We start from the raw sequence: 23101 nt of genomic DNA on the forward strand, positions 1-23101 counted from the left end.
TTACAGTTTTAGCATTGCATTGATTTATATAAGAGCATTATCTTGATATTTGTACAGATCGACAGTATGTTGTGCAGAGAAAGACATTTTCAGCGGTAAAGATATGTTACACTGGCTACCAAGTAAAGGTTATACAGCAAGGCAATATACAATCATCCATCATAAGCTAGTTATCCATAATTAAAAGTAGAAGACACGACTCGACCTCTTCTTCGCAGCCTTCTCGGCAGCTCTCTTTCTGCGACCAAACTTCTTGACGCGCTTGGCATCACGAGCATTCAACATGACAGCACTCGGATCGCGCTTATCGTTTGAGTGTGCAGATTCGAGGTTGTCGCACTTGGGCCGTGTCAGTCTGTTCTTGAACTCGTCAACAGCCCAAATCAAAACACCGTTCGTCCAGCCGAAGCCCTCGACAACTTCGTACTCGCCACCACCTCCAGCAACGTTGGTAGCGTTGTCAGCGTACTTCTCAAACATGATACCCTCTTCCTCATCGGATGTGCTTTGGAGCTTGGGCGTTTCCGACGTTGAGCCACCAGTTGCGTACCAGGTGCAGAAAGTCGAGTCGAGGTATCGTTGTCCAAGACGAAGAGCTAGTCTGCGGACCTCGACGAAGGACGGGTCTCGAATGCCAAAGGTAGGAGGAACTCTCTCGAGTCCTGCCATGAGGATGTGCATCAAAGGAGGCCAGACATTAGGCTGGTCCCATTGCTGACCAGTCTCGACGTTGCTCGCAGGGATGCCGCCATCACGGTTGTCAAGGTAGTATTCGACACGCTTGTAAGCGGTGTAAACGGCAAATGGGTTGTTCTTGAGGTAGTCGGGCGCAGCACCAAGCCAGAAGGGGTAGAACTGGGTAGGGCTGAAGAAGACCTGCTGTCCCTTGGGAGCATCCTCTGTATCCACCACGGTTGTATTCTCATCCACGGGGAAATAGATCTGTTGCGCCTTGGAAGTCAGGTTGTAGTCGAAATAGCTCCAAAGAGTCTCGTTCCACAGAAAACCGTGCATGGCATAGCTTCGGTTGGCAGCGACCTCGCGCCACTGCTCACTGGCACTGTTGTTTCCTGTCTGCTCGTAAAAGTCGGCAATGGCAATTTCGTTACCGTACAGAATAGAGTTGAGATCAACAGGAATGATGTTTCTAGTGTTGAGGTATCGAAGTGGGAAGTAGTTGTCACGGATAGCATCCTCTGGACGAGCAATCCACTTGACCGTGTAGTCGAGACCACTCTCAGCGCCACTAGCGAGGTTTCCGTACAGGGCCTCCTTTTGCTTGAAGCTGAGCTCTTCGCCGCCTTTGTAGACTTTACCGGACTCTGGCGAGTAGTAGGATGTGTTCTCTGCGGTGATGTAGTCCTCACGATATGACTCGGGACGAGGTCTAGTGTTGGATACATTGTATCTAAGGGATATTAGTGAGGTTATTTGGCAGAAGATGTCATGTGCTTACGTGTTGAGATAGTAGGTCTCGTTGTTGATATAGACTGGGACTGAGCGATTGTTCATAAAGAACTCGTGCTCCTGGACTAGCAAAGGCAGAGCTCGCTCAAGAATGTCAGTGTCATTTGTGTACTCGACGTAGGCCTTGATCATCTGCGACAGCAGAGGAGGCTGGGAACGGTTGAGGTAGTAGATTCGAGCGCCATTAGGTACGAAACCATACTCCTCGATGAAGTCGAGGAAATTCTCAATTGTGTTCTTGGCGATTTCAATAAAAGAACCTCCAGTTCTGAGAAGACCCAGGATGATCCAGTAAGAGTCCCAGTAATAAGGTTCACGGAAGCGACCACCTGCAACAACAAAGGATCGATTGACGGGGATGAAACTGTTGGGACAATCTGAGCAGTTTTTGGCGTCTTGGTCGTATCGACGGGTCAAGTCAGGCCAAATATCAATAACCTTTTCAGTGAATTCTCTGATGACGGTATCGTTGATATTGTCGAGGAATTTAGGATCAGTATCGAGATCATCTCTGGATACTTCTTCCAGCTCATTGCCAGCATCGTCAAAGTTTTCATCGAGAAAGTCAGCAAGAGCAGAATTGTTACGGAGAGGTTTCTCGAGCTTGTCAAAAGCTTCCTGGATGTCGCTTAGAGGGCGAATAGCTGGCCTGTGGTTGTGAGTGTTAGTGTCAAGGCTGAAGAGCAATTGAGTGGACATGACTTACATATCGACAAAGGTCTTGGAGTCGCTAAAAGGCCGAGCGAGTTCGACCTGTTCTAGGATATCTCCATGACAGTAAATTGGTGAGTCGCATGGTGCAACGACAGTACCGTTTACATAGAGAGCTGATGCAGTTGTCGCAGTGGCAACTAAAGCTGCGGCGATATGTCGTGGAGACGGCATGATTGAAGAGGAATGACCCAGTTGCCAATTGAGTACTAATGTCAATTAATATTAGGATGCAGTACAGAAACGAAGGAGGGAAGACAAAGTAAATATATACGAGTTTCTACGGGAACAGGCCAAGCAAAGATGATCATGACATTGTCTCTAAACAGGATTTAGTTGCCTTTAGCTACCCTTGTCATGGGGTGCAGTGTAAGCCAAGAAGGGAAGAGCTGAAAGAGCGAGAGTTGAGCCTGACGATCGTTTCTTACCCACTGCTTCTGTCTAGCAAGGTATGTACATACGGTAAGTATCAAGGTAGGCAACCTTTTATTTTATTTATTAGCGTGAGTGATTTTGCGTTGGCCAAGAGCATTGAACTTTCATGTCATGACGATAGTTGGCAACCATGTATATGAGTCTTGATTTGACCATGATGTTTTGTTTTCAGTCCCCAATTGACTACTCTAACCAATTGATATATATTCTTCCCATATAATCTTTCTACTATCATGAACCACACAATTGGATACCTCTTTAGGTTTGTAACGTAAATCAGCCCATGTCAACAGTGACGTTGTATCGTTCAGACATCAACATCAAGACACCCCGGACGCCACTAAAAAAGGCAAACAAACGTGGAGAAACGTTCTGCATTTCTCATAATAATCCCTGTTTCTGTTCTTCCGTTCCCCGCACTTTTGGCTTGGCTCTCCCAGACTTAAACTAGACGTTTCTTGCAGTGAAGCCGTCGATTTGGCCGATTGGTTGGTGACGTCAAGAAATCAAGACGAGACGCGCAATTCCAAAAGAGATTCCTTTCCTTTTCCCAAGAGTGCGGAATTAAGCTCTTTGTAAACGTGTCAGCGGCGTCCTGGGCGTTATTACCAGTCTTGGCTGTTTTCCTGAAAGTTTCCAAGTCAACGGTAATACATACCAATGCATTAATTGAGTTTATCTGACCTAGGTATTCAAACTCAGTAGTGAACTGATCCTAGTAGAAGCATCTGTTTTATACACGCAAGGGAGGTCCCGTTAGCTTGAAGCCTCTGCAACATGATATCGGCAATGCCGCTGAATGTATTATGTAACTACCTTCCTGAATCATTTAGTTCTCTTCAACTCTGAGGCTGTAGAATAGACTAATATGATGATCTTAACCCTGACCCTGGCTCTGATCATGACAACGGCCCGATGTCTCGCAACTCACTCAAACTTAAATCCAAAACAGAAACTCTTTGTTCACAATTACGTGAGTAGTTTCGAGTATTCTCACCGACTCTCATTCTCGATACGTAAGCAGTAACCTCAATGGAACAAGTGCAATAGTATGATACAACAACCATCTATTCTATTTGACTAAACTTCATTTCTATTGAGGCACATATACACTTCCCTTTCCAATCTTTTGCTGAGCACTCGAGTCTTGGCTCTCTCCAAGAACCTTTTCAAAAACCACCTTTAGGCGTCGCAACACCTCGTCTCCATTCTGTGCGACCTGGTAATGTGTCACCAACCTATTACACATAAACTTGAGCCCAGCTTCAGCTCCAATCTCAATGAACCGCTTCTCGCTACACCCTGTAGCCTTGAGATTCAACCATACCATGTTAGTCTCAGTCGGCTCATCAATCATACCGCCCATGCTGGTCCAGAGGTCATCGACCTTGCGGGCCATTTCATGGGAGGCTTTAAGGGGTCCGTCTTCACCGTTGGGCGATTTGCCAAAAGTTTGCTCCACGGCAACGCGACCTGCAGAGGTAAGAACACCGGATTGACGAAGGCCACCACCGATGGACTTGCGAACCCAGCGAGCGTGCTTCAGCGTGGCCTTGGGACCCACGAGCACACTTCCAGCAGGTGCACCAAGACCCTTGGAAAGGCACAGGGTGATGGTGTCAAAGTGAGAGCAGTATTCAGTCAGAGACCCAGCTCCGGATACGACAGCTTCCCATAATCGCGCGCCGTCCAAGTGAAGCTTGATATCGTGCTCCTTGGCAAACTCGGAGATACGCTTGACCTCACTCAGGGGCATGACCATGCCGTGAAGGGTATTTTCAAGACTGATCACTCGCGTGGGGCAGCCATGAACATCATCGTCTAGGGTCACGTTCTCCTGGATTTCCTCTAGCGTCATATATCTCCCATTCTTGGGGACAACAGTCTGAATCTGAGCTCCTGTAAGATTTGAGGTGCTAGAGTGTTGTTAGTTAAGACAACTCAGCAATGCTATATACGTGGGTACTCACCCGCCAGCTTCAGATGTGAATATGTGGGCACGATAGTCGCAGAGTACGGAGTAGGGTGGCTGCGTAAGAAGAGATCTCAGGGCAAGTTGGTTGCCCATTGTGCCCGAGAGAACAAAAAGACCAGCTTCTTTGCCTGTGCGCTCTGCTACATAAGCCTCAAGGCCATTGGTAGCAGGGTCTTCTTGAAAGACATCATCCAGTAAGGAGCATGATGAGACAGCCTCAAGCATGGCTGGGGTAGGAGTTGTCACGACATCGCCTGGATGATAAGAGTGTTAGAGGTCAAGAGACCAATGTGTATTGGTAGTTGACATACTTCGAAGATCAAGAGAAGCTGGTCCCTTGGCACCGAGCCACGCATTGTGAGGTTTCTCAGAGATAGCGTCTCCCATCTTGATAGCAGAAGAGGCAAAGGTGCGTTGTAGAGGGATGACTGAATGAGTCTGGACAGGTGTACGAAAGATTGGTACCGAACGAGAACTAATAAAGGACAGATTGCGAAGTGCGACAAGTCGAGATGATCGACTCATTATGATCAAGACAGAAGAGAGCAATCAAGTCGGTCAACTCGGAGGGTTCAAAGTATCTCCGCAGACCGGACAGGACGAATAGTGTCACTTTCAGGGCGCGCAACCTCCACAAAATGTACTTGTTAATTAACGTTAACGGCCAAACGTGAGGGGAAAGTGGGAAAAAGAAACTCGAATCGGAGCATTTGACCGTTTGACAGGTACCGAGGCCGATTTCGCCCCGTCTCGGCTCCGGTAGCGATAACTTTAGTTATGGAGCTTCTCCCCGCAAATCAAGCTTCAAGGCTGGACGATACTTATTTCCGGTTTATATGCTTGACTTATACATGAAACATGTGTAATTGTAGCTCTTGTTTAGTCTTTGATTATAAACATTGGTAATAGAGCTATATTTAAACTTAATGCCGTGTTGCTCAAAGGTTTAGCGTGGCCTGGCGTTGCTATACGAGAAACTATCTCTCTTGATGTCTACCTGCGCCTTAATAAACCCAATAGGATTACTGGGTCACTGCGACATCACATGAAACATGCTTGTTTAACGGTATGAGGATAATCCTTATCAATGCTTGTTTATCGGTACTTGTTAGGACTGCCGGCTGATCGGCACTGTCAAGCACTCGCTCAGCCAATAATGGATAGCTGCTGGCATGGCACTGCATAAACGTTTGCGTGTAACTGCCAGGCCATAATCTCCATCTGATACTCTAAGGAATATCCTCAACCTTGTTAGCGGGCGATCTATGAATCCTCCTAGGGCTATGATGCCGTCTTTCCCGATATCTTGCATCCTTTGTTGTTAGATGCATCGAATACATAGATACTAATCAAGTGTGAGTTATCACATACCGACACTCGTTTACCACTTTTCTTTCAGTTGGATTTACTTCCAAAGCTCATCATGACCTCTCTCGTGCCTTCTAGGCCCTTTGTTCTGCTGTTATTCCTCGTTTGTGTGGCGGCACTTCTCTCTAGGCAACCATATTTCGACCGCTCGCACGCCCATCGCATTACTTATGCAGATATTAGAGCGACTCAAATACTCCCAAGGCTCAACTTCTCAAGATCACACCACGAATTCTACGCCTCAGAAGCTGCTCGATCTTTATGCGACGCACACGGTTACTCCGTCTTCAAGCCCAGGTCGGATGCTCTCGACGGTCGTCGCAAGATATACGACCTCTTCATGGTCAACACCGAGCTGGACTTTCTCGAAATCCGACTAAAGACTTTGTATAATTATATCGATTATTTTGTCATCGTCGAGGCACCCCTCACATTCCAGGGAGGCCCCAAGAATCTTACTATTCACGATAACTGGAAGCGCTTCGAAGCATATCATGACAAGATGATATACCACCAACTCCAATACCCAAAAGGGTTCAAGCCTTTGCGTCACTGGGATCGAGAGGACTTGCAACGAAACGCCATGTTCGAGCAAGTCTTCCCAAAACTTACCGGCGAACAAACCCCTGCCCGGGGGGACGTCATTCTGGTCGCCGATGTCGATGAGGTTCCTCGTCCAGCAACAATGCTAGTCCTCCGTACATGCAACTTTCCGCGGCGTCTCACCCTGTCCTCCAAATTCTACTACTACTCCTTCCAGTTCCTCCACGACGGGCCCGAATGGCCATTCCCACAAGCGACCTACTACCAAGGCATGCGCAAGACAATACTGCCTGGGAATCTGCGGACAGGTGATGCAGGCATTCCCCTGCTGCGTGATTTGGAAAAGGGCGTATTATCGAATGCGGGCTGGCATTGCAGTTCGTGCTTTGCGACGGTGGACCAATTCCTGAACAAGATGGCTAGTTTCTCACATGCGTGGATGAATCGCGACTCTTTCCGCGACAGAGATCGCATCGCCAATGCCGTACGACAGGGTGTTGACTTATGGGGTCGCAAGGTGGACACTTTCACACGGGTCGATAACAATCTTGATCTGCCCAGATGCCTTCTTGAGGATCGGGAGCGATTTCGATATATTCTGGACCGCGATGGCGAGACTGCTGGGTTCACGGACTACCCATGAGGATATCAGTGCCTTGCCAATGATGACGGCAGACGTGTCGACATGAAGAAACTCATAATACGTTGTGTCTTTTCTGCTTTACCTATATAGAGTCAAAATACCCTTAGATAGCTACTGGGTAGCAGAAAAGTTAACCTCCCAAGTCTTAGGGTATAAAAATAAATGGCCTAAAGGCTATGATTTTAGTAGCATAAGATGACCTACTAATTTCGTCTCTTATGTTCTCAGCTGCCAATTTTTCTGATACCCTTACATAGTCATAAACTGTTTCATCTTTTGTTAACGTCCAGGCTGAAATCGCTTCAGTCTTTGGTCATTAAAGAATATGTTGTGAATCTCATGTAAAGAAAATTTCTTCTTCTTTATGAGTAGTAGGCAATAGGTAGAAATTCAGTCGATGAGGAATGTTACCCAGAGAATAGACTACGCACAACCTGAAACTGAAATAGAAGGAGGCATCTAAACTAACTAGACTGGATAGGATCTTGGAAAATGGAAGGAATGTGCCAGAACAAGTGGTCCTCTGACGGCAACAGCCATCTCCCTGCCTCCCTCCTCCCTACTCCCCTGCCTAAGCTCTTTCCTCACTAACGTCAAGTCAGGCACCCATATCGAAAAATCCATCTTTGGGTGGTAGGTAACTTCTCTCCTCCACCAATTCGTTTTTTGAACAATACCAATTCTTGCTCAGCTCAGCTCTCATTCGGCCGGCGATCTGTTGAATCACATCACATTTACCAGCTGATCCTTCTCGTGCCCACTACCGCTATGTCAAGCAAATGTTCCAGCTCGGACTGGTCAGTCATCCAGTCACGATAGCTTCAGGGCTAACTTCCAACAATGGTCCCCGCGAATGAGCCGCCAGCGTCAACCGCATCAGGGGTTCGAAAGTCATCCGGAACTTGAGCCGTGTGAGGGAGGTCCATTTGCAGAAAAGCCATCATCTAGCGCAAGACCTTCGATTCGCTCACAGCTATTAAAGACGCTCCAATGAAAAGGCCGAATCCACCTTTTCCAAAACCTCGAATTCCAGTTCATTTCCTTCTGGGGAAATAATAATATCAACCCTTTTCCACACGACGTTTTCATTCTTGTTTCGTTCTTGATTTTACCTCATGATCAAGACCAAACATGGTTCCATTGATTCTCTTCGATGCTCATAATCCTTTGCGACGTTCTCGAACCATCATACCACTCCGTCTCCACCCCCGTACCGACAAGCCTCCGCTCCGCCTCCGTTCACCGCCGTCCCCGTCTGATCGGAGCTCCCGAAGGGCTGTTCACGAAGTACCGGGTGCAACATGATCTCACTGCAGTTTTTCAGCTCGCTTATAGCATACAAAGTGCCTGAAACGTGAACATTTCCAATCTTGATCTCTGGTCGCAATCCGCAATTCAACCCTTTTTGAAATTCAACGCTGAGATGCTAGTTGGCTCATCGACCTCTTCTTATGAAGTACAATCTGCAGCATGCAAAAAAGTATTCCCGACTTACAGGACTCGATCTGGAAAAAACAGAGCCACATTAGTGACAACTGACGCCAGCAGAACCCTAGGGCGGCAAGCGACCATCTGGGAAAGGGACCCGTTCATCGGAAGCACTTGGCCGTTCAAGAAAACGGCAGCACCCAGTCAGAGGCACCCACGATATCCTCCCCTGCTGCACCTCAGATCCTCACCAGTTCGTTTGCTCAGCCGGGGGTGGGTGCGAACGGAAAGGCGATGGATGCGTGATGCGAGACGGGATTGACAGGGCAAGGGAGCCACTGCAAACTGGCGTGCGGCGCTTGTCAACTGCAGCGATGAGTTGGCCAACGCATCAAGTGGTCCGTGTGTAGCCTCCCAGAGTTTCCCTCGACAGGCCCCTCTCTCACATCTCCTCCCACTTTCCTTCTAATTTGAACGACGAATTTCACTCATTATTTTCAAATTTCTCTTTCATATGTATCTCTGGTTCTTTCGACTCTCAGTCGTCTTTTTTCCAGCTCAAAAGGACTTACAGTTGCGAAGAATGGGTGTTGATAAGTATCCGCACCCCGGCATCACCTGGACATATGCGCTTCACATTGACAACTCACCCCATGTCATCTGGGACAAGCCATTTTTTACAATTCGATATGTTTTAAAGTTGCCCGAGTCCGCTACTTTAGTATGGCAGCTTTTTCCTACTAATACAGGCCCAGTTCGCCAACTCGGTTAAAGACAAAAAAAAACACGATTATAGGATGTTTCTATTAGGTTCATAACGCCTATCTCATTACACAGTCGAACCTCGTTTCAAGAACCTGAATCCAAATTCCCAGTCTATAACACGCCTCGCTTCCAACAACTACCATGCAGAAAACCGGGAAATACAAATTCATAACGACATAATCATTCAATCATCAGCCGTTTCTAGTCAGCCGCGCGCAGATTACTTACACATGCCGTGGCCGACAACTGCCCATGCTTTGCTCGATCAAGTATGTTCCACCCAGAAAAGCCAATGTCCAATAATCGCATCATCGCCGTCATTCAGCAGCAGTAGAAACAACAGCGTTGTAAACAATGACAGCACCACCCATGCCTCCAATACAAAATAACAAACAGGTAGTGAGGAACAGCAAGCGCCAACCCTCGTGTACAGAACTAGCGTTCCTTAGGAAAAGGCCTCTTCTAGCCAGCGCTGAACCTCTTTCCGTCATGCAAGCTTATGCTCCTCCGAAGACAAAGGAAAAAGTGTCATGGATCCAAGACTCTGAACAGTGGCAGCGTGAGAGCAGCGAAGAAATCTTCGAAGCGACTGCCAAAAGCCGCATATGAGCCAACGGTTATCCGGAATGTCATGAGCTCGTGAGAGGGGAATTTTATATATGTTTACCGTTGGTCCCTTTGTTCGCTGCGTTGTCGATTAGCGTTTGGCCTTGTCATCGATCCTGGAGACCCCAGCCTCTTGCAAACATAAGCATTTGCCCGACGATCATTGGGACAACAACTAGCACAGGGCGGATCGCCTTCTTCTCTCGCAAACTGGAGGGTCTGGCACGGTTCCCCCAAACAGGCATTCTACGACCCCTATACCAGCGATGCTTCCCACTTATGGGCGCGTGGCATATTTCATTAGAAACTCGACTACAGCGTCAAGGTTTGTCTCTTCTTTAGCACTGATACCATAGCAGCACACTTCACGACCGCGTATGTTTTTCAGGTCTAGTTCGTCGATCAACTCATCCACTGAGAGTTTGTCTGGGAGGTCGGATTTATTCCCTAGGATGAGAAGGGGAATGCCCTCAAGCGACTTGCGGCTCATGAGATCGTGGAGCTCTTCTTTGGCTTGTGGGATCAGTGGGGTGTCGGCGATGTCGACGATGAACACGATGGCGCTGACGCCTCGACAATATCTCTCCCACATGGTTCGGAACCGGGGCTGGCCGCCGATGTCCCAGCATTTTAGGGTAACATGGCCTCGCTGCACCTTTTTCATGTTGAAACCAACGGTAGGAATCGAGCTACGCGGCACCTGGAGTCAGCATTTGAAACCGTCACGGAACGAAATATTCGGAATCCTCGCATCGATATCGCAGAAACACAAACACAGAGCTGGTAGTAGGAAGCGCTTACTCAAGGGTGAATTCGCCGCCCTACAAACATGACAAGTTAGCCGCAAGCGGTCAAGCGAGGAACGAGATGCAAACACTTACAGCGAGGACTCGCAATAATGAAGTCTTGCCAGCATTTTGCAAGCCAACCATTGTCACTTCCATCTCCATCGCCCTGCAAGTCATGGTCAGTATGCGGTGACTTCAAAGTGCCACAATCAAGCAGCAACAGGCAGTAAAGAGTCCAACATCTCTTAAATAAAGCCTGTTCACGGTTACTCACCAAAACATGCGCATCAGCCAATTATACACCCTTTGAAAAATTCCTGCCATATTTACTGTCAGGTCACAGAGGACACTGCTCGGATTGCGACAGGCGGTCGGGTGCGGGTAGGGTGCTGGTTAAAGCGAAGCGATGGCTGTGCCGGTTATCGCAAAGACAAGAGAAAAACTGCTTGGTTTGAGAAATGCTCCCCTTCAGCTGAAAGGCGCAAGAAAATCGATGTCGAAAACGATGCAACGAGGTGTGGCGGGCGGGGTGCTTTATGGACAGAACAATTCTTGTCGGTGCTCAGCTGCAGGGTCGTGGTTGAAGGTTACAAAACAGAGACAAGGAGCAAGACGACGGTTCAAGAAGAAAAGCGATCTGTAGGACGGCGGCGGGCGACGAGTAACATTTGCAGCTGTGAGGTTGTGCGCGCCAGCGTCTGGGCGTTTTGAGTCGGCGTCGGTGTCGGTGTCGGACGCGGGTTCTGGCGGCGATGGAAATAGTGAAGGAGGAGAGGCTCGTGGTGCAACGACGGAGGAGCAGTACCTAGATTGGCACAGGTGACGCTTGGGCGGAGGCACAAAAAATGCCCCACCTAGACCTAGGACGAGATGACGGCCGAGACAGTAGGTAGCAGGTAGTAGATATGGATGCTAAAACAGCTAAACAGGCACTCTAAAGACACTAAAAGGCCGCCAGAGAGACAGCCAACGAGCAGGAGCCTTTGGAGCCCTTGAGGGGGCGAGGAATGGGGAAAGTGGTGGGAACGACCCGTGCCTGGCGGCGCAAGTAGCGTTGGATTTTAGCGCAGATGCAGCGCCAAAAGAGACCCAGAGAGGTTACAGAGATGGATTTTTAATCTATTGCGTGTCTGGACGGTCGACGACGAGCTGTACCTTAGTCGGGCAGAGCACCTGATGATGATGATGATGATGATGATGATTATGATGACGATGATGATAAGATGTGATGAATATCCTACCACTTGCTGATGATATTAATATTGTAAAAACAATAATTTGATGAAAGGCTTTGGACCAGACCTCTAGCAAGAAACTTGAAGCTTGTGCAGGGATGAGCAGTATACGGGAGCGCCAAAAAAGTAGTGATTGGGGACTGCAGGTTGTCGCGGGGTGTTGTGACATTCCAATCTTCAATCACCTGGCCCAGCTCAAGGTGGTAGCAGTGTGGGTTAGGCGCTGCGGCGTTTCATTCGCTTGCTGAGAGTCGAGCTTCCTTGGGTGGAGCGATGATCGACCAGGGCTACGCAGGGCTCTAGGACCGCATCGACGTCAGTGCTCAAAAGTCGAAGTCTTTTGAGGGCGCCTAACTCTGTTTTGTATTCAATACCCGGCGTCTTTGTCGCTGACAGAACCGTTTAGAGGTGAGAGAACACAGCGGATAGTTGAAGCCGGTGTTTGATATTGGTGTTTTGAACTCTTACTGGTGAGCTTCTTCCACGGTTAGATGCAGGGTCTTGACAGAGCAGAAGCTGGTAAACAAACTCACATATTTAGTAGAGTGTACAGTTCCGATTTCAACATATATCTTTGTTAACACGATATTAAAGCATAACCCATAGTAATTCAAAGTTCCAGTCCTTTCGAGGGCATAACACTATTCTTATACAGTCTTCAAAGTACTTTTATTTTTCCTCAGATCTGGGATGTGTCGGGACTAATGCACATCTACTGTTGAAGATGACCTTGGTTGGCGATCAATACCAGATTTGCCTGAGCAAGGCACTCAACTGACCCGGCATCGACTTGATCCAAACAATCGTGCAAGGGGCACCAGATCTTCTCTCGCAGTGCAGCTTCCTTCGGATCGTAGAATTTCAAATACGGGCGTTTTTCGAGGCTTGAACGTCGTGCTGTGTTGCAATAGCACATCCATGTAATATGCAGGTCTTGGTCAACAGCCCCTACCAAGAGTCACGGCTAAGATTCATTGCTGATAGCGAGATGTTTAGCAGGCTATCTATGGTTCTCGCAAGCCATTATTACAAGGCAGAATGAATACACGGGGTAAGCATCAACTAGAGAGGTAGCCAGTCGGCAGAACCTGGATATCTGATGACCTTGCCTAAGGTTACGCTGGAATCGAGATGGATAAATGAATTTACAATGAGATATTATCTCCACAAGAGAAATCAGAGTGAAGAGACCGCTGCAGACACCTCTTACCATAAAAGGTGCACCAAAGCGAGAGCGACAGATACCTACACAGTAGACTCTGTCGTTTCTGTTTCCTACAATTCAAGATGCAAGGCAGCCGAGGTCAGCAAATGGCCCATCCTCCTCGTTCGTTCCCTACATACTGCATCCAGTCTTTGTGTCTGCAAATGCAAATGCATGTTGGGTCGGGCTGCAGTTCGCCTTTCAAGGCTTAGTGGCGCCAGGTTCCATTCAAGTAGTGATTGGAAAGTCGTTACTTCGGGCTTCAAGCTGGTCATGTCTTGTCACCCTAATGCCTCGTGGAGGTGGCGACCGGGTAGATTGAGTACTCCCAACGTCTCGTGTTTTTGAAATCTAAGCGAGTATCTCGTCTACCCTATCTCCGGGCAGTGCTGTTCTTGATTTCTGCAACACCCTGTCCATCGTCTTCACTATAAACATAGTGGTCGGAAGTAATAATTTATCTATATCAGCTACAAAGATCAATCAAGTGATATCTAAAGATGCACTGCTGTGAGCTCCATCCCATCTTTACTCTCAAGTAGTTTTAGGAAATGGCCCCCATTTTTCGACTTACACAGTCAGCGTCGTACCTATTTCCCAGGCACCAGCTTTAGGCTTTACTCGCTTCAGAAGCGGTGATTGGCAACACAAAGGAGCCAGACTTATGCTAACCGGACCTTGTGACTTGAAGACAGGTAGTTAATTCGTCACCATTCTCGTTCATTATCGTCTCAGCGAAGGGTCCTGAAACCATGCGCAGACTGCATGTTTGGTTAGTTTCGCGAAAAGATCGGATCTCCGGACCACTGAATTTCCACGATATTCCCGTAATGCCAGGAGTTGGTGCTAAACCATCGGGCAGGTATACAGGAGCACCGATCATTGTAGTTCCTCATGATTTCAAGAGTTAGAATTAAGAGATCCCACTACTAAGGTAGACCTGATTTGGTTTCTTGGAAGTGATGGCAAGAATTCATTCCGCCATCGCGTGCCCCACTTTGATGCGATAAGATAAGCAGGCGGACCGAGTCTAACTTTTTTTCCGCCTTCATAGCAACTTTTTTTTTCTGTCTTTGCGATAGCCTCATTCATCCTTTGCGAGCGGCCCAATCGACGAATGTCTACCGCTCCTTATTATTCTTAAAGGCAGCAAAGGCTTCGCGGATTTTAAATATCTCTGCGACTCACTCAAGCATCACTTGTTTTGGACACAGTGCTTTTGCGTACGCCGCCTAAGTCCTGTCATTCTTACCAAGCTTTGCGACCAACCTCACCAGTCAACATGGCACCCACGGCCACCGAAACCGAGTGGGATCACCAGTTCAACACCCTGCGCCGTGAGAACCTCTTCCGAAACCCTCCCACAGACCACAGCGCCTATCCCGCCCTTCAATTAGCCGTCAACCCCCATATCGAATCCTTCAATGCCATCTTTCGTGACGATGGCAAGCCTGGTCTGTTGACGCATGCCATAGCCGATATTGGCACCAGAACTTTCCTTGATGGCGACGACCGCGCCCCCTCAGACGGAAAGAACATACTTACTGTTCGATACAAGGACGTCTTCCTTCAGAAGCCTCAGGTCCCCCCTTCTAATAAGCTGGCCCGGAACCGCCAAGTTTTCCCCGCCGAGTGCAGAGAGCGTCACGTCACATACAGAGGAAGGCTCTCGGCTACACTCGAGTACCGCATCAATGGCGGTGACCCGGTCGAGTTCACTCGAGAATTCGGCCAGGTTCCTGTCATGATCAAGGTTTGCCTCCCAATAATTTTCGACACTGAAGTTTTCTTACTCACCGTCACTAGTCAAACAGATGCCACCTCGAAGGCAACTCACCTGCGCTGCTCGTCGAGAGAAAAGAAGAATCCGAGGAGCTTGGAGGGTACTTTGTTGTAAACGGTATCGAAAAAATCATTCGAATGCTGCAGTTGAACAAGCGAAACTTTCCCATGGCTATCAACCGACCTAGTTTCCAGAACCGTGGCCCTGGTTACACTCCCTACGGTATTATTCTCCGTGCAGTCCGTCCCGACGAGACCTCTCAGACCAACGTTCTCCACTACCTCAACGATGGTAACATGACCTTCCGTTTCTCGTGGCGCAAGAACGAGTACCTCGTTCCTGTCATGATGATTCTCAAGGCCCTGGTGGAGACCAACGATCGCGAAATCTTTGAGGGATTGGTTGGTCCTGCTGGTTCCAAGGCAGCCGGAAACACCTTCTTGACGGACCGAATCGAGCTTCTGCTACGCACGTACAAGTCCTACAACCTCTACAGCAAGTCGGATACAAGGGCATTTTTGGGTGAGAAGTTCCGAGTCGTTCTCGGAGTCCCAGACACCATGACCAACTACGAGGTCGGCACTGAGTTCTTGCGCAAGATTGTTTTGGTTCACCTTGGCAATGTTGATGTCACCGAAGAGCAAGATAACGAGAAGTACAAGCTCATTCTCTTCATGATTCGAAAGCTGTACGCCCTTGTCGCCGGAGAGTGCGCCGTTGACAACCCTGATGCTGTCCAGAACCAGGAGATTCTGCTTGGTGGTTTCCTGTACGGACAGATCCTCAAAGAACGATTCGACGAGTTCCTCAGCGTCAACGTTCGTGGATCCATGCGAGACTACTTCCGAAGGAACCCTGGTATTCCCTTTACGTCCGAGGAATTCCGCAAGGAGTTCCCCAACAACATTTTCCGCAAGGCCAACGAAAATCTCGGTAATGCGCTGGAATACTTCATGTCAACGGGTAACTTGCAGAGTCAGTCAGGTCTCGACTTGCAACAAACGGCCGGTTTCACAGTCGTGGCGGAAAAGCTTAACTTTACGCGATTCATCAGTCATTTCCGCATGGTCCATCGTGGTGCCTTCTTTGCCCAACTCAAGACAACAGCTGTACGAAAGCTGCTTCCAGAGTCATGGGGTTTCATGTGTCCCGTCCACACACCTGATGGTTCTCCTTGTGGCCTCCTCAACCATCTTGCAAGGAAATGCTCGATCACAACTGACTACCTGGACGTGTCCCATATCGCCACTCTTGCTGCCGAGCTCGGAGTTGTTGATGTCTCGTCTGCTTCCACTGACGAAAACGTTGTCGTCATGATGGACGGCAAGATTCTTGGATACTGTACCCCCAAGGAGTCTGTCAGAATCGCTGATTGCTTCCGATACTGGAAGGTAGAGGGCACCCACGGAGTTCCTCTGCAACTCGAGATCGGTTACGTTCCCCCCTCCAGGGGTGGGTCTTACCCTGGTGTCTATTTGACTTCAACGCCCGCAAGAATGGTGCGCCCTGTGAAGTATCTTCCCCTACAGAAGGAGGATTGGGTCGGCCCTTACGAGCAGCCTTATATGTCCATTGCTGTTGTGCCACAGGAGATTGAGTCGGGCAAATCAACCCACGTGGAGTTCGACCCCACCAACATTCTCTCGATTCTCGCCAATATGACCCCCTTTTCCGACTTCAATCAATCGCCTGTGAGTAATTGCATTCATTATTATTCCTCAAACGTCAATGCTAATCCGGATAAAGAGAAACATGTACCAGTGCCAGATGGCGAAACAAACGATGGGAACTCCTGGTACTGCTTCTGTATATCGCACAGGTAAGTTTGAAGCTATTTTGGCCGAAAAACGAAGATGATTTTGGCCAAAAACCCCCCCTGAAGACGGATGACTAATCTTTGAACAAGACAACAAAAGCTACCAAATTCAGACAGGACAAACACCTATTGTTCGCGCACCCCTGCACAATACTTATGGATTCGATAATTTCCCAAATGGTTTCAATGCGGTCGTCGCTGTCATTTCTTATACTGGATATGATATGGATGACGCTATGATTCTCAACAAGAGCGCTCACGAGCGAGGTTTCGGCCATGGTACCATCTACAAGACGAAGAAGATTTCACTAAAGGATGACTCTCGAACAAAAGCCACCAAGAGCGTCACGAAAGCGTTCGGATTTGCTCCTCATAGTCATGTGAGTGCCCACCACCAGGGTATGTTGGACGACGATGGTTTGCCTCACGTTGGTCGTCTGATCCAGGAAGGAGACGTTATCTGCGCCTGGCACACTGTGACTCCTGACTACAATGGCAAACTGGTGAACCTCGACGGTATTACTCATTACGAGAAGTACAAGGACTCGGAAGAGGGTTTCATTGAGACGGTGCGCTTGATCGGAGCTGAGTCTGGCAACGAGCCCCTGCAAACAGTCTCTATCAAGTTCCGAATTCCTCGATCCCCCATCGTTGGTGACAAGTTCTCGTCTCGTCACGGACAGAAGGGTGTTGCTTCACAAAAGTGGCCAACAATGGATCTGCCATTCTCCGAGACCGGTATCTCTCCTGATGTTATTATTAACCCTCATGCCTTCCCCTCACGAATGACTATCGGAATGCGGGTGATTTCCTCTCTTTACGTTGTTTTCTCAAGCTAACATGACCCAGGTTCGTCGAATCGCTAGCTGGCAAGGCTGGCGCGCTACATGGTCTGGCCCAAGACTCAACTCCTTTCAAATTCGACGAAGAAAACACCGCCGGAGATTACTTTGGCCACCAATTGATGAAGGCCGGGTACAATTACCATGGGAACGAGCCCATGTACTCGGGTATAACTGGAGAGGAGCTTCAAGCTGACATTTACATCGGAGTCGTTTACTACCAGCGACTCCGACATATGGTGAACGACAAGTACCAAGTAAGAACCACGGGCCCGGTTGTGCCGACTACAGGCCAGCCTATCAAGGGTCGAAAGCGAGGTGGTGGTATCCGTGTTGGAGAAATGGAGCGTGATGCTCTTCTGGCACACGGAACAGCTTTCCTGCTTCAGGATCGTTTGCTGAACTGTTCCGATTACTCCAAATCGTGGATTTGCCGCCGATGTGGTTCGTTCCTTTCTGTGCAGCCCACAGTGTCACAGTTCGCACCGGGCAAGAAGAAGGCCCCAAGCATCGTACGATGTCGTGCTTGCGCAATCAAGCTGGATGATGCGGACGCCGTGGACTTAACAGAGGTTCAGGGGGAGATCTGGGAAGATGGATTAGGCAGTTCGTGGGTTGGTGGTGACCAAACTACGCAGGTTGTTGTGCCAGGTGCGCTCAAGTATCTCGATGTGGAGCTTGCGGCAATGGGTGTCAAGCTCAAGTACCGAGTAGACCGCAATGATGAGCCTAGAAAGGGGCCGATGAAGCCTATGGCATTGGATGGCGTTCGGGTTGGAAAATAGATGGATATATTTTGCTGATTTGTTTGTTTTGCTGGGGCTGTATATCTGGAGGCAGCCTATACATTCACGATAGTGTAGCATGCTAATACGACTAAGAATTAAAAAAAACTTTCTAAAGAAAAGCGAAGAAAAAAGTCATCTAAAATTAGACATTGGAAGCCAAACCCATCAAATACTTTCTAAAGATCTGTCAGTGCTCTGCGGTGTATTGCGTCTTTCCTGGCGCACATCTCAAATGATAATGTGATACGAATCTCCTTACACCCTCACTGACTCTCTTTATTTCACAGTCTACTGCGGGCCATTGACTTTCATGTGCTTGACTGACGTATACCGCTACTCAAGTGCGCCCATTCTGCACCACGACTACGGTATGCTTGATAAGCAACAACTACCAACAACGGGAATGAAAACCGGACATGAGGACAGAGTTTAGATAAAAGAGAAGCCAGGATGAGGATCGAGATTGGGTTATGGTGCTGTACTGTTTGTACTTTGTCAGTATTAGACACATTATGGTCAGTTTCAACTATATCAAATCCCTAGACTAGCACGGGCTTTCATAGATTATATCTCCTTTTTGATGGCACGGCACTCGGCATCGGACAGCTCCGAACAAACATAAAACGGAGCTCGGAAACGTGGTCGGTCTAGTGCAATGCAAGACAGCATGTTGCGTCTCGATCTTGGCAGGGAAACCAAGTGATACGAAAAGCATAGGGCGGCTGCCTCTAGCCGAGACGTTGGGCGAATGGCATAATCATCAAAGAGTGTTTGTCACTCAAAGGGGAAATGTAACGAGCCGTTCTGTGAATCCGTCCATCAAATCAATGGCACTAACTAATGGCTCGGAGTGTGTACAGCAACGTGGAAGTGCGATATCACCAAGTGTTGTTCTCCTTTTATCCAGTCCCAGGCTGTTGGTCTCTAGACTTGCCTCGATATCGTTGATGGATATTTAATAGAGCTTCTTCCTCGCCAAGAATTCTCGGTTTATGGTTGATTAAACGGAAGGCGACTCTTTTACTCCTTTGAGATAGCTATCGTCGGTCGGACCTGCCCAAGACTGCTTTTTTTCTTTCTTTTACATGGAACACTTGAGCAAGAGCTAGCACCACTGCACCTTCCCAGGCCTCAATCTACTCAAAGCTTCAGCTTGCGATACCTCTACTTCAACTCTCTTCGGCCTCTTCGACCACAATTTTGTCCTCTCTATCTCCCTCTTCATAACCACTTCTAGCCATGCAGTGCCAAGTCGTTTGGTTGGTCACGCTCTTTTTCGCGTTTGCGACAGCGCAAAGTTATTCTTACGGCGTCGACATCGACTCACTTACTCGCAGACAAGATACTGGCCGAATTGTCGTCAAGCCCCTTCCACAAACTCGCAATGGCACCGTCCCCTTGAGGCCTGAGATCCGGGAGATGCAAGCCGATCGGTACAAATGGGACCTTTACATCCTCTCCATGAGCATGCTGCAGGACGTTGATCAAGATGATCCAGCGTCGTGGTACCAGATCGCCGGTGCGTTTGTTGCACTGTCTCAACTACGAGACCTGGAGAAGGTCATGCTGACGCTTTTTCTGTTTAGGAATTCACGGTGTCCCTTTTGAATCATGGAACGGGGTTGAGGCTGCTACAGGAGCTAATCAGTCCGGTTACTGTGCTCACAATTCTGTTCTTTTTCCAATGTGGCATCGGCCATACTTGACCCTTTTTGAGGTTCGAACCATAGTATCACACCTGATTCTCAGGCTCACGCTGACGATACTCAACAGCAAGAACTATATCGGATGGCCAACGTCATTGCCGGTATGTTTCCTAATGGGACCGACAGGCAGGCATATACAGCTGCAGCACGAGACTTTCGTATGCCGTATTGGAACTGGGCAATGCCAGCTCCGGAGGGAAAGTCGCATCTTCCTGATATTTTCTGGAATGAGACCATCTCTCAAAATGGACCCAAGGGAGTTCAAGAGATACACAATCCTCTTTACTCTTACCAGTTTCATCCAAAGAACGCAACAGCCATGATATGGGCGCCTGTAAGTACTCGCAAAGTAATTGTGACTAGAATTTCTGCTAATAAACCGCTGTTTAGTTGAGAAACTGGAACGAGACAAAGAGGGCCCCAAATTCGACCGAACCTGACAATGACGACCAGGAGGAACCAACGTCCGATAACGAACAAGTCAACAGGGCTCTTCTCTCAAAGCTTCCTGAGATCCAACGACGCCTTTCAACCCTCTTTTCCAGTTACAAAGATTTTAACAGTTTCGGTAGCAAGGCGTGGGCTTTCTCAAATAATTCGACTTTGGACTCGCTCGAGTCGGTCCACGACATTATACATATCTTCGGCGGGCTCCAAGGACATATGACATTTGTTCCCCTATCTTCATTCGATCCGTTGTTCCTTCTTCATCACACTATGACGGATCGACTCGTCGCGATATGGCAAGCTATGAATCCAGACTCATGGGTGACTCCTTTACCCGCGGGAGAGAACAGCTTCACGGTCATCAAAGGCGAGATGCAAGATTCTCAGTCACCCTTGACTCCATTCTTGTCCTCTGATGATGGCACTTTCTGGAATTCGGATACTTCCAGGACCACAGAAGCCTTTGGTTACGCATATGCCGATACAGATTTGACAGGGAAGCAGAAAGAAGATGTCCGGCAAGAATTACAAAAGAAGGTAACAGAGTGGTGGGGAGGCGGTTCAGTATCGCTTTTGTCGGTTAATGAGCACACTACGACTACAGAGTGGGTGGCCGAGGTGCGGTTGAGTGTACTGCATGATCATGCCTTTACCTTTGTCTACTTTTTCCTCGGCGATCCCTCGGGCAGCCAGGAGAATTGGCTCTCTGCGCAAAACAATATCGGCAGTGCATTGATTTCCGGTAGCTCAAACAGGACCGCAGTGGTGGGGGTACATTTGACGTCTGAAAGGACGAGAGGCTTGCAACCTGGAGAAATGTCTAAGAAACTACAGTTTCGTATTGTCGAGAACGGCAAAATAGTTCACCCAGATGAAGTGGACTTGCACATAGATCTGGTTAGCGATGAGGGATCAAGGATTAAGCTATGGGGCTAGATTCGAGGACTTTGAAGTGTTTAGGACTAGGGGGAGTATCTGACATGACCTAATTAGGAAAGAGTTTATTCAGATACTTATTCATAGTAATATTTAGAAACTCGAGAACTGTTTTAAAAATTCTTGCAAAAAGTTATTGTTATGTGCTTGAGAAGACATCGGTCGACCTGCCCTCCCTGGACCTACATGGCTAGTAACCTGATTGTCGGCTTTTGATCTCACACCCTACGTCAACAGAAAGTCGAACTAGCTTGAAGAGAAGGCTCTAAAAAAGCTTTCGGCTCGTCATTCTCTAATAATCCCCATTGCTATAGCACGGCGTGTGGTGTGTTCCATTCGAGTTGAAAAAGCAGGCTTTCTATAAGATCGCCAAGTGGTTGGTCACTTGATATTACTTGCCTACCTACCTAAGAAACAAAACACTTTAGTCCTATTGCACCATGTTAGACCCACTCTTATGTTATTCGTCTTCTAAGTTTAGTTAGGTCTTAGGCTAGATTGATGTTGAACCCGTTCGGGGTCTGTGGCACAGTTCATGTTATAAGTAAGACCTTGGTCATCCAAACACCACAGCTATTATTCTTGCATCATTATTAGTCTAGTCAAATACAAAAGTCGTCGTGCGCATTCATCATTTCAATCTTCACGAAAATGTCAGATTTAAATATCCCATCTGTTCCTCCGCCATGGACTCTCAAAGGCGACATCTACGCCTTCCTCTTCTGGACATCTCGCGCTCAAGCGGGCAACCTCCCAGACATGGCATATTCGCCTCTCGAGGCAGATTCGAGCTTCGCTAAAGACCAGAAAGCGCTTGGAGGGTTGAGCATGATGCAGATTATTCGATACACAGACTCTCCTGTCGGGCCATACGATGAGCTTATCCTGGCACCGGGCGTGTTTGGCTATGAGAAGGATGATGAGAACGGAAGAAAAGTGAGAGGCAAAGATATCAAGATTACGAGAATTTATGTCTCGCAGAAACACACTTGCTATAACGGAAGGAAAAGTATGTTTACCTAAATATTTCTTTGTGTCTATTTGCTGATCTTCACGACTAGATTGGAATGTTCCTAAGCACCTCGCCGAGTTCATCTGGTCCAACAACACGGACGGTTCGACAACCGTAAAAGTATATCCCAACGATACAGCTCCCACAGACCCAAACTCAGGCTTCACTGAATCAGCAGTTCCAGCGTCCACTCCATTCTTCCAAGCGACTTTCAAACCCGTCGGATACACGCCTTCGTTCCCATTCCGAACATCATGGCTTAATTATCTTGGCTTTGACCCCACTCTTGTCTTTCCTCCGCTTCCAGAGGGGGCTGGGAGCCAAGGCGAGCTCCCTGGCACTGACCGATGGTGCTCTATTGTTCCACAGCAATCGAGCTCAAAGTGTAAGTTGGGTTGGTTTGACGTGGAGCAGCATCGTAACGAAGATAGGAACTCGGCTGGTCCACATGAGAATTTCTGGCCTGGTTGGCGAAAATGGCAGATCGGTTTCAAAATGGCAGACGCCGTCATTGGTTTTGACCATCCAGAGATCTGGGAAGCTTCCAGGTCGAGACTGTAAACACTGAATCGCCTGCAAGCACCAGGGGCTCGTAATAGTTAT

At 48.2% G+C, this 23101-nt stretch overlaps 9 protein-coding genes across 9 annotated transcripts; 4 read left to right on the forward strand and 5 right to left on the reverse strand.

The window, feature by feature from the left end:
- Positions 1-42: 42 nt before the first annotated feature.
- Positions 43-2352, reverse strand: FGSG_05622 (uncharacterized protein; the record flags this gene model as incomplete). The annotated part of the gene is made up of 3 exons (XM_011325882.1): positions 43-1408; positions 1580-2116; positions 2174-2352. The coding sequence occupies 3 exons, from the start codon at positions 2350-2352 to the stop codon at positions 181-183; spliced, it is 1944 nt and encodes a 647-aa protein (XP_011324184.1). The 3' UTR covers positions 43-180.
- Positions 2353-3706: 1354 nt separating this feature from the next.
- FGSG_05623 (uncharacterized protein) lies at positions 3707-4975 on the reverse strand (the record flags this gene model as incomplete). Its single annotated transcript, XM_011325883.1, has 3 exons — positions 3707-4529; positions 4584-4842; positions 4900-4975. The coding sequence occupies 3 exons, from the start codon at positions 4973-4975 to the stop codon at positions 3707-3709; spliced, it is 1158 nt and encodes a 385-aa protein (XP_011324185.1).
- A 977-nt stretch (positions 4976-5952) lies between these two features.
- On the forward strand, positions 5953-7271 carry FGSG_05624 (uncharacterized protein). The gene has a single exon (XM_011325884.1). It carries the CDS (start codon positions 6012-6014, stop codon positions 7140-7142), a length of 1131 nt encoding a protein of 376 aa, XP_011324186.1. The 5' UTR covers positions 5953-6011; the 3' UTR covers positions 7143-7271.
- A 2947-nt stretch (positions 7272-10218) lies between these two features.
- FGSG_05625 (uncharacterized protein) lies at positions 10219-11053 on the reverse strand (the record flags this gene model as incomplete). Its single annotated transcript, XM_011325885.1, has 4 exons — positions 10219-10630; positions 10743-10762; positions 10823-10895; positions 11004-11053. 4 exons carry the CDS (start codon positions 11051-11053, stop codon positions 10219-10221), a joined length of 555 nt encoding a protein of 184 aa, XP_011324187.1.
- Positions 11054-12676: 1623 nt separating this feature from the next.
- On the reverse strand, positions 12677-13443 carry FGSG_05626 (uncharacterized protein; the record flags this gene model as incomplete). Its single annotated transcript, XM_011325886.1, has 3 exons — positions 12677-12848; positions 13214-13239; positions 13309-13443. 3 exons carry the CDS (start codon positions 13441-13443, stop codon positions 12677-12679), a joined length of 333 nt encoding a protein of 110 aa, XP_011324188.1.
- A 98-nt stretch (positions 13444-13541) lies between these two features.
- On the reverse strand, positions 13542-14051 carry FGSG_12770 (uncharacterized protein; the record flags this gene model as incomplete). The annotated part of the gene is given in 3 exon segments (XM_011325887.1): positions 13542-13596; positions 13743-13852; positions 13854-14051. Coding segments are annotated over 3 exon segments (363 nt in total).
- Positions 14052-14450: 399 nt separating this feature from the next.
- Positions 14451-18394, forward strand: FGSG_05627 (DNA-directed RNA polymerase I polypeptide 2; the record flags this gene model as incomplete). Its single annotated transcript, XM_011325888.1, has 5 exons — positions 14451-14921; positions 14975-16642; positions 16713-16770; positions 16858-17505; positions 17634-18394. The coding sequence occupies 5 exons, from the start codon at positions 14451-14453 to the stop codon at positions 18392-18394; spliced, it is 3606 nt and encodes a 1201-aa protein (XP_011324190.1).
- Positions 18395-19636: 1242 nt separating this feature from the next.
- FGSG_05628 (uncharacterized protein) lies at positions 19637-21486 on the forward strand (the record flags this gene model as incomplete). The annotated part of the gene is made up of 4 exons (XM_011325889.1): positions 19637-19916; positions 19984-20114; positions 20171-20437; positions 20494-21486. 4 exons carry the CDS (start codon positions 19637-19639, stop codon positions 21484-21486), a joined length of 1671 nt encoding a protein of 556 aa, XP_011324191.1.
- A 651-nt stretch (positions 21487-22137) lies between these two features.
- On the forward strand, positions 22138-23059 carry FGSG_05629 (uncharacterized protein; the record flags this gene model as incomplete). Its single annotated transcript, XM_011325890.1, has 2 exons — positions 22138-22495; positions 22548-23059. 2 exons carry the CDS (start codon positions 22138-22140, stop codon positions 23057-23059), a joined length of 870 nt encoding a protein of 289 aa, XP_011324192.1.
- Between the last annotated feature and the right edge of the window lie 42 nt (positions 23060-23101).

Source organism: Fusarium graminearum, chromosome 3 (genome assembly GCF_000240135.3).
Source record: "Fusarium graminearum PH-1 chromosome 3, whole genome shotgun sequence".
Lineage (NCBI taxonomy): Eukaryota > Fungi > Ascomycota > Sordariomycetes > Hypocreales > Nectriaceae > Fusarium > Fusarium graminearum.